At 36.5% G+C, this 10,230-nt stretch overlaps 1 protein-coding gene across 1 annotated transcript in view; it reads left to right on the top strand.

Annotated features, from left to right (window-relative positions):
- The first annotated feature begins 645 nt into the window (after nucleotides 1-645).
- The window catches only part of LOC108690990, a 58,503-nt gene continuing 48,918 nt past the window's right edge, over nucleotides 646-10,230 (top strand). Inside the window, exon 1 of the mRNA XM_018198572.1 lies at nucleotides 646-1,142. Within this exon, the coding sequence (XP_018054061.1) occupies nucleotides 1,091-1,142 (52 nt within the window). The 5' untranslated portion in view covers nucleotides 646-1,090. The remainder of the gene's footprint in view (nucleotides 1,143-10,230) is intronic.

Here is a 10,230-nt window from a genome sequence, read left to right as displayed (position 1 = left end):
TAATCATTTTCATTTATACCGTAATGAACGATTATAACTCCGTATAATAATTATCTGATTGTAACTTATAATTGTTATCTGTATCATACAACAGGAAAAACATAAGCATGGTCTAAATCTTAAGCAGTAAACGAATCATTTTTAAAACTCGCGGTCAATCAGAACCGCGAGTTTTAAAATAGTTGCCTCGACTGTAATTGGCCAATTCGCTTACTGCTACGTTCAGTCACTTCACTGCTTACGTTTTTCTGCGCTGTCATTCTTCGAGCTTTCATTATCGGTAATCCATAATTTCTTTCTGCAACGAGCAAGGATTCTATCTTCTTTCTAAAAAGAAACTATTCTAACTGGTCTCATCACGTAGATTGAAATGCATCGCCTCGTCATCGCGCAGCCCCTTTGCTACATGAAACTGAGAACGGATTCGGGGTTAAAATGCAGTGCGACGTTGAAAGAAAAGCTCGAGCGACGCAGATTTTGACCGTCGAAGACGACCAGTGTCCACCATCTGGTCCCCACTCCATCCCTGGTGATCGCAAACGTTTATCGCACTGATGAGGTGGTGGGCAACGCGCGCGGTGGTGGGTATAGCACCAAGGCTCCCTTCTTTGTTGCTTGCTCTGCTAGAAAGGTGACTATGCCATGAAGACGGACGGCATCGTGCACGCCTCGCGTATATACTCGCAGTCACCTTTCTCTCCTCGTGACCGTAGCATATGTTCTGCGACGTCCATGGCGCATTCGCGGTTCTGAATAACGGCGCTGCATTGCTGCTGCGGCTCTTGTAGGCTCGCTTATCGGAAGGAAAAGGAAGAGGAAGAGAAAAAAAACGGAGATTCGGAGTGACGATCGACCCGCGCGAGGTCAGTCCGCGGGTAACCGAGTCCGGTGGATCCGGAGACACCGAGGACTCGAACGAATTTTGAAATCCCCGCGCTGGTTTCGCCTCCCTTCGGTACGGTCGGGGTGTGTGAAAGTCCGCGTGAAGAAGAGAAGAGGATAATAGCCGCAATCGCCCCTTCGTCTTCGACCGATACCACCGATATCACGTCGTGATTCCTACGTCAGCGACCAACGACCACGAGGGAAGATGATAATCGTGAGCAGCGTGCTGCTGATCCTGGCGGTCGTGTCGAGAGTGGGTGAGTTTACCTGACTCATTAATCGTTGCGCATCTCTTCCTCCTCTTTACTGAGGATGTACATTTAAAAACCACACATGACTTGGTCAAGCTAACTAATTTTATACGTCCGAAGTTATTGAATATCGCACTCTGTCTCTCTTTTGTGGATGGTCTTCGATAGTCAAAACACAAATGTCATTGCACTTTGCCTCTTATTATATAATTTTTAATATTCAAAATTTAACAAGTTCATAATTAATGAATTGAGCACCGAATTAAAAATTTTACTCTTAGTGTCCAGTCGCGTTAAAATCATCCGTTGATATCCTTTGAAGCGAATTTTTTACAGAAATCTTTTATAAGAATTTTATTCTTACCAAGATTAAAAATGTTAATAGAATATTTCAATCTGTCATTTCGCTCGACGATAAATTCTAAAAAATTCGGTGTGAATTTAATAATGCACTGAAAAAAAAATTAAATATATATTTGAATATTTCTAAGTAAATGTTAAACATATATTTATTTGATATAAAAACTCAATTAATTTAACTATCATTTTTTATTGAGTAAATATTCTAAGATTATGCTTTATACTATTTAAAGAAATATGTATCAAAATTTAGTATTTTTTTTTTCAGTATGCGTTATATAATTCTCACAGTTGTTAATATTAATGCCAAAACATGATGTGAGTTTTACATAAATATACTTCCGGTATAAAAACCAGAGATCATAAATCCCTATCACGTCGATGTAGTATTACAGCAATACGGTGAGAATTATGTAGACGCCACATAGTGTTAAAACCACACCGATATTTTTTAGAGTACAGGTAATCGTAACGAATAAGGAATATTGCAGATCAACCGGACGGAGAATTGATTGCGCGGTCTCGCGCGACAGGACAATTTATTGAGACAAAGTTTTTTCATTCGAGAGGGTCTGCGGCGCGGGAAAAGCTATCGCGGTAGAACTCGCTGCTAACTCGAGCTGGAATCGCATGCTTGCTCGCTCGCTCGCTCGCTCGTATTAGCTGCGAAAATGTCAGTTTACGTAATGTCCGCGCCGTTGAATAACTGGCACACGCGGAAATCAAGCTATCGCGTCCGCCGATCCCCCGGGGTGCGCCCGAGGGTAGCGTTATATTCTCCAAGAGCTCGTTTCCCATCGCGCCTGATCTTTTGATTGACAGGAATGTCCTGCATGGACGACCGAATGCTGCGCACCGAAACGCACGAATACACTTTTCTTTCAAACTCGCGCTTTTACGGCGCCATGTCTTTCGAGCCGAGTTAATTACTCCAGGAGACTGATAATGTCGTATAAATAGTGTTATTTCGAGTAAATCTATATATATATATATATGTAAGATGGAGGTATTAGTGTAAAATTAATGAATATTAATTTCAGTGGGATGTTACTTAATTATTACTTTCGATTTGAATACATCAACTATAATTACACGGAACGGTTTTGCTGAAGTATTTAAAAATTTAGTTAGAAATAGATCTGAAAATCGTTTTATTAAACTATGTAGAAATAATTATGTAGAACTGGTTGAATATCACATTTTTTTTGCAGCATTGTTTATTTATGTTTGAATTCCTTACGTAATTATTTTGATGGCCCAACTGAATTATTTTTAGATTTGTATCTAACTAAATTCTTAGATATTTTAGCAAAATTAGTCTTTCCGTGCAAGATTGAGTTCTGTAATTTGAATATCTGTGCCTTTTTTTTAAATTTAAAACATAATTTCTTTAAAATAAATATTTCTTTCTATAAATTTGTGCTTAGGATAAATTTTACAAATAAATCTCTGTATGTAGAGACAAAGTAATATCAAATGGAATGTTAGTTAATTAAAGTTTTATTAATGCATCTTCATACTTTACTGTCACTCGTCGTAAGTCACTCGAGTCCAAGAAAAGTGGTAAGAGCAAACGATTCATTATAATTATCTCGTTTATGAGATTTACGATATCTGAGTGAAAAATCTTGAGTGTGTGGAACGAGTGTGTGCATGTGTGTGCCGCTTTGTTTGTGTTTGCGAGTAATTAAACGTGCCTACATAATACATAATTATCCGCGAGAGGTTTCTTCCCTGAAGAAACGTTCCCGCGACACAGAGACGGTTTAACATTCCCAAATGCAGAAATCTCCCGCGGGCGGTACTGCACGTTCGTCTCTTACTTTCGGGGAGGGAGGAGAAGCCTTTTGCAATCCGGTAGCACGGTAGGTCGGTTTCGCATGCGAAAAGACCGATTTGCGAAACTTCGCCGGAGCAGTGGCCGAGCTTGGATAGAATCGAGCGCTCCGGTGAATATTTCATTGAAAAGCCTTGCGAAACGGCGAGTCTCTCGGGAAATTTGTGGTATATTCGGGGAAAATTTTGTCATCAGAAGATCTTGTTTGGAAAGCCCCGACTTATTTATTAAAACGAAAAAATATATATATATAAGTCGAAAATATCGAAGTAGAGAAGTTAATCGCTGCTAGTTGGCTGATTGCAGCACAAAGCAGACGAAACTTTGTTGAAAATTAATAATTGCGCAATTGTTAAATAATGATGCGTGTCAGTTCGATGGATAAGATTTACAACTTTGATTGCTTAACGGTTATTTTTTTATGTACATATAAGTATAAACTTTATTATTAAATGAGCGGCTACCAATTGACTAAACAATTAGGAGGTTTTCAAGTAGTAAAACGATTGCCTGAAGCAACCGATTAGTACTCCTGCTAGTAAATCCGCTTATGCCTGTCGATTTAGTTTACGTAATAACATTACAAGTGGCAACTACTGAGAGTATCGTCGGAGACTCCAATCGCATCTTCGCTCGTGCATTCTCATCAAAGAATCGCGCCGTTCCATCTTACCGATGAGTGTAGTTGTGCCAAATGGAGCTTCTCGCAGGTTTCTCGCGAAACAGAATCAGCCTGCACGATTTTGCGAAATCCGAAAGTGACCATAACGCTGTCGTGATCCACGTCAGTCTCGGTCGCGTATCTGGCCGGATCAGATATGAAACAGAATTCATCATTCGGCGAAGCGGGCGCGACGTGGATCCGAACAAAGGAGAATGCTTTAATCGAACGGTATTGTTGCTATATTTCGGTAACCACAACGACCTGGCTCGGCGTGGAAATGGTCCCTTTGCGAAATCCACTCGGAGGTGCTCGATTGCACTGTATACACCGCAGGCGGGCAGGCGGACGATGGCGTTCGGCAACGGGAAGGAGATGCAATCAGAAATCTGTTCCCATCGGTTAACGAGACGGCTGTCGGAGACAAGGGGGAGACGTGTATCCGCCGTCGCAAGAGAGATCGCGACGCGTTAAGATGAAAGATAATAAGAAAGAAATACCGATCTCTTCGCAAGAGGAGACTCGCGGATACATGCAATCGACCGTCGCGCGTTAGGTTGTTGTTCGCGTTCCGTTCTTCCGTAATACGTTTGCGTCCACAAACGTTAATCGAAGATTGCAAACGCATCAATTTTCCTAGGTGTCTCAAGGCTCTCAAGTCCGTTGTATTACGAGATTGATGATTACGCTGACAGACGGTGACCTTTTTCTCTCGCGTGAATAGGATATTATGGAATTATTATTATTGAACTATTATTATGGAATTATTACTATTATTAAGTATTATGGAATTATTTGAAATCGATTTTGATTGGAATTGTTTAGTTGTTTCCTAGATTTCTATTATGTTTCCTTTAAGTTACATGTAAAGAACATTTTATTAAAAAATGTAGCTATTATAGATACAGATCTATATAATAATTTTGTTTGATTTGTTTTGTTTTGTCTCACCAAAATAATTATATATAGGATGCTCAAACTGATTGTTAGAGCGTTAAAATTTTTTTATCAAAGCATTGCTTATCATGTTTGAGGTTCATACGTAATTATTTGATAGTCCGATAAAATTATTTTCAGATATTATGTATGTTCCTGTATCTAGCTAAATTTTTATAATAATAATAAACAATTGATTAAGATCATATATGTGAATACAACAAATAACAGTTTAAAACCGAAGCTGGATCTTAGATGCTTAAATAATTTTCATGTGAATTTATATATCACATATGTAATCATTTTGAACTGCGCGCCGAATTGATTTTTCGGACTTATAAATGCAATTAATCTATTGTAGTATAACTATTTTAGTACATTAATATCTTTCTAATAGGATGCCTGACTGAGCAGCAAATTAAGTAATGTCACGATTAAATTGACAAACAAACAATTTAATCGTGACATTACTTAATTTGATGCTCAATCAGGCATTCTATTAGAAAGATGAAGTTAATGTGCTAAAAACTGTAAATAAATTTATTGCGAAAAATATTACCTCGGCCGGTAGTTGAACCCGAATTTCTAGCATTCCATACAAGATAAATTTTTAGATATTTCAACAAAACCATTCTTTCCGTATATTCTCTAAATTCTGTGGAGTAGAATTTTATTTTAAAGAGTGAACATTGAGCCAAGAAGAGTAATTCAGTTTTCAATTTTTAAGAGTGAAATTTTACTCTTTAGAGATTCACTCTAAAAATTTTAGAGAATAGAGAAAACGAAATAATTTCGATCAAAAATCATTTCGAACAGTTGTATCATACATGTTCTCTTCTGATTCACGAGCTGCATCGATATGCGTAAAAGAGTACAACTAAGCAGAATCTTAAACAGTACTATCTTAAGCCACAATGAAATCAATAATTGGGATTCTTTTGTGCGTTACTCGATTTTTTCAGAAAAAAGATATCTCACTTGTGGAAATAGCATCTGACTAGCATCTGCTAACGGAACAAGTATTCAAATTAAATAGCGGAGGTCACTTACTTCTCAATAATAAATTATCGATTAATGAAAATACTAGCTGAATTCACGTAACCATATCCTTAAACAGTGATGTCGCGACCCACAAATATGTATGAATTGCACAATTATCGCACAGTGACATCATCTCATTTACATTATCAGTTATATTAGAATATTTGACGAAGGTCAGTAGCTTTTTGATCGAAACTTATCCAAGGTACTTTTATGTTATTTCATCTTGGCCGCACTTGTATTTATTTTGAAAGTGTGATTTTTGCGGTTAATACTTGGATTGATTGAAAAATATTCTTAATCCTCTTTTCTCTTTTCTAATCAAATCGATAGTGACTTATAATAGAAATCACGCATTTTTTTTATTCGTTAATAAAATTCCGAGAAATGTAATTTAATACACATTTTACATATATAATATGTAAAAACATTCCATGAATGTTTAAAAATAAGATATTTTTTGTTCTTTAGTATTTATATTTTTTGTGTTTCTATATTTAAATACAATTATTTAAAACAAAAGTTTATCTTAAAGTAGTGTAGGATGAATGGCGTATTGCGATAAGATTATACAACGATCCTGCAATAATCTTTTGTCAACCACTTCGATAGTCTGAAATATACGATGCAATCTCTCTCGCATGGCGTTACATATATCCATTAGAGGGATATACACGTACATATACGTAAGAGAGGCGGACTCGGTTTGGCGCGTAGGCGGGCCATTTTGCGATACCGTCAGCTCGCATCAGCGAAGTAATTTAGCAGCCGGAATGCAGTTTACGCCCCATGATTTACACATCGCCGGGATATCTCAGCGTCAAGGGCTCTGCGAATTGCAGTTGCTGTCGAAGTGCTCGCGTTATCCTTTCTAAAAGTCATGAGTTATAGCTCGCGAAGCAACGCGAGAGCACGTCGTATCCTCGAACTTTAGTCGATTCTTCTGTTCAAAGATTATAAAACGTAATATTTCGAATTATGTTATTTTCATAATGCTGCTTTCTTAAATTAAATTGCACTGCCATTTTATTAGCTTTCGATCAACGATCGATTCTGATCGGAATTATCAACGTTCTTCAAATTTCGACAATCTCGCATCGATTTCGCTATTCGAGAAGATTATATTGGCAAATAAAATCGATATAATTTATGTAATGCATCGACCGTTCTGTAGACGTATCCATCGCAAACACACAGATGTAAATCACCGAGCTATTCGAGCCAGTTAAATTTACATCCTTTAACGTTACCCAGGCAGGACGTCAGTGTCCTCGGGAGGGAACTACGATCGTGCAGGGCAATAAAATCGATATTTCTCCTGTGGACTCATAATCCCACGTTGGATATATACACACACATTGTACACATAACTGCGTACTCGAAAAGCACCTCCCTCCAGCTATTATCCTTTCTCCAGGATCCCAAGAGCACCCGCGCCGCTACGCAATTATCGGGAGAATTTACCGGCGGCATATGTACCTCTCTTACATTACGGACAACCCCTCGGTCGTTTTGCACGTCGACACGTAAAAACCGCCACATTCCCAACTGTTCATGTTGAAGTGGAAATATTCCGCGGCTCGAAATGAGAAGGAAGGATAAGCGGCTTATATTTATATCTCTTCCATCGTAGGTTTTCCAAATGCGCACTTGCGGTTGAAAGGGATCTATGAGTGTTGGTCGATGAAAAAAAATGTTTGACTTGACTACAATTATTGGGAGACTCTCTTTTTCTTGAATAAACAAATCGAATCACAATATTGAATTCGAGACCATCTTAAGATAGCTTTAATATGTAATTTTAATCAAAAGGTTCAAGTTCTGAGAAAAAAAATTAATCATTTGACTAAATTAATTTAGTTTTTCTGTATTTCTTTCGTTGGATAATGTGTGTATTTAAATCAATATACGTATGTTTGACTGAAATACTTACATTCTTTATCGAAAGAAGTAAAGACGAACTAATTTAATTTAATTTAATTTTTTTTTTAGTGTAACGAAGCATGACAAATGTCTATGTTAATGACCAGTTAATTTCGTACATAATAAAAATGATTAAAAATTATTATTAGCAACGGATAATACAAAATAGATTTGAACGAGCGAGAGAAAGAAAGCGAGAGAGAGAGAGAGAGAGATCTGCCTCTGATGTCTCCATGAGACACATTCGCATTCCTCGTTTTACGAATTCGTTCTCACAGTTTTACTCCGTTGGAAATATACCCCATTCCATTATCCTGTGCTCAGGATTCCATCAGTACCCACGCAAGCGGCCGCGCCGCACCGCAATTACTGAGAAAATTTACCGCGAGCGCGAATGTGTATCTCAGGTTCCTGCGATCGCATAAGCGTCTAGCCCGAGGAATACGACGTTGGACACGGCTTATCGAACACGAGCGTAATATTCGTAAGACACGAGATTTCCCTTTCGTTGGTATCTATTGCTGGACACACCCTCGCTTGCACAGGCAACGAAATAGCTTCAATGAATTTCACGAAGGATATCTTAACTTAAGAGCATTAAATTAAAATAAAAATAGTTTTGTGGCTCGATGAATAAATCAAACATAAGTAAATTGCCTATATAAATCTCCGCGGTTATTAGTGCGTAAATAATATTTAAACAGCGATGAAATATAATTCGTAAACAATTGAAAGTATTGGATTGGCAAGGAAGTATAATAATTGTGTTTTTTTAGCTCAAAATTGTATATACAATATTTTCGTCAATAATGAATGAAATTTAAATTTAAAAAATTTTAAAGCTTGAATTCTCTACTTTTAAAAGCTTACCACATTTTTTAAGTTTATATGAGTTTGGTAATTTTTATATATCAAAAATTACGAGCTGAAAAAGATGGAAAATTTTCTTCTCACTTTATGGATTTATAATATGTTCAGAAAAAATTTGAGAAAATTTTCGACTACCTATCGTGACAGTTTGATACTTTCCCTACAAAATTATTTTTTAAAAATATTCCTACGATTTTTAGTTACTGAGTTATCGCGGATTAAATAAAAGAATCATTTTGATTTTAATTGCTCATAACTTGGTTAAAAATTGTCATATCGCAATTTAAAAAAGAGATTCTTAAAGCTGAAACTTTACTCTACCAAGATATATTTATATTGGTTGGTAAGAAAGTAATTACGGTTTTTTATGCAATTTTTTTCTTGCTAACCCAATAAAATATATGGTTCCTAGGAGCTTCAAATTCGTGTTCTCCTTATACAAAAATTAGTAATTTCTTTAATCGCTACAACTCTATTATCTATTTGTTCAATTGTGTTCTGCTCTATTAGGTAGTAATATGAGTATAAATTAGCAATCACAGAGATGAGCTGTAGCAAATCGATGACGCAACGATGCGATGATTGCGCAGAAATAGACTGCACTGCAGAATTAAGTTATAGATCCCTTTCTCTCTCTCTCTCTTTCTATTTCTTTTTCTCTCTTTCTCTTTTTCCAGTTGGTACTTTATGCTGAGAAAACGAGTATACATGATGAGGAAAAATAAAGATCTTCATGGCGGCGCGTTTCATCCAATCTTTATCCGTTTATGTCGCTGAAAGCATTCCTTGATTATTATTACCCTTCTCTGAGGGATTCCATCGGTAAACGCACGCGCGTATATGCGCGTTGCAATTACCAGGAGAATTTACCGTGGGGTGTGCATGTATATTATGCCACAGGCATCTCCTTTGTTATGTTCTCGGTCTATCCCGTAAATGCGGTGCGTAAAATCGAATGGTTAGACAGATAAAGAAATTATAATTCAATGATCTTTCTAGCTTAACTTTTTAGTCCTCTATTTTAGTCCTCATCTATCCTTAATGTTTCGTATAAATAAATGTATAAATAAATTTTAAAGTAGTTTTGTACAAAATTCTACTTTATTTGAGCAAGTGTACCTATAAACTAAACCTATAAACTAACGAGTAAGTACCGTGGATAAAACTGATTGGACGATTGAAATTCTAAGTAATTATGTCGTTTATACAGCTAACCTTTCAAACTCTGATTTCGTTTTTCTATTTTTACTAAACTTACCTTCTGTCAATGCATAATTTTTCACTACCTGTTTCAAAATTTCAATTAAAAATATAAAAATGAAAACAAGGTAAAACTTATGTAAAATATTATTCAAAGGGATTTTGAAGCATAATGAAATTCGCACAAAAAAATGTTCTATTTAAAGTTCGATACAATAGTTCGATACAAAGTTCGATACTTGGGTTTTATATATATATATATATAT

This window comes from Atta colombica, unplaced genomic scaffold, assembly GCF_001594045.1.
Source record: "Atta colombica isolate Treedump-2 unplaced genomic scaffold, Acol1.0 scaffold38, whole genome shotgun sequence".
In the NCBI taxonomy this organism is placed as follows: domain Eukaryota; kingdom Metazoa; phylum Arthropoda; class Insecta; order Hymenoptera; family Formicidae; genus Atta; species Atta colombica.
The sequence above is the reverse complement of the archived record's forward strand: the minus strand, read 5'-3'. Positions and strand labels throughout refer to the sequence as shown.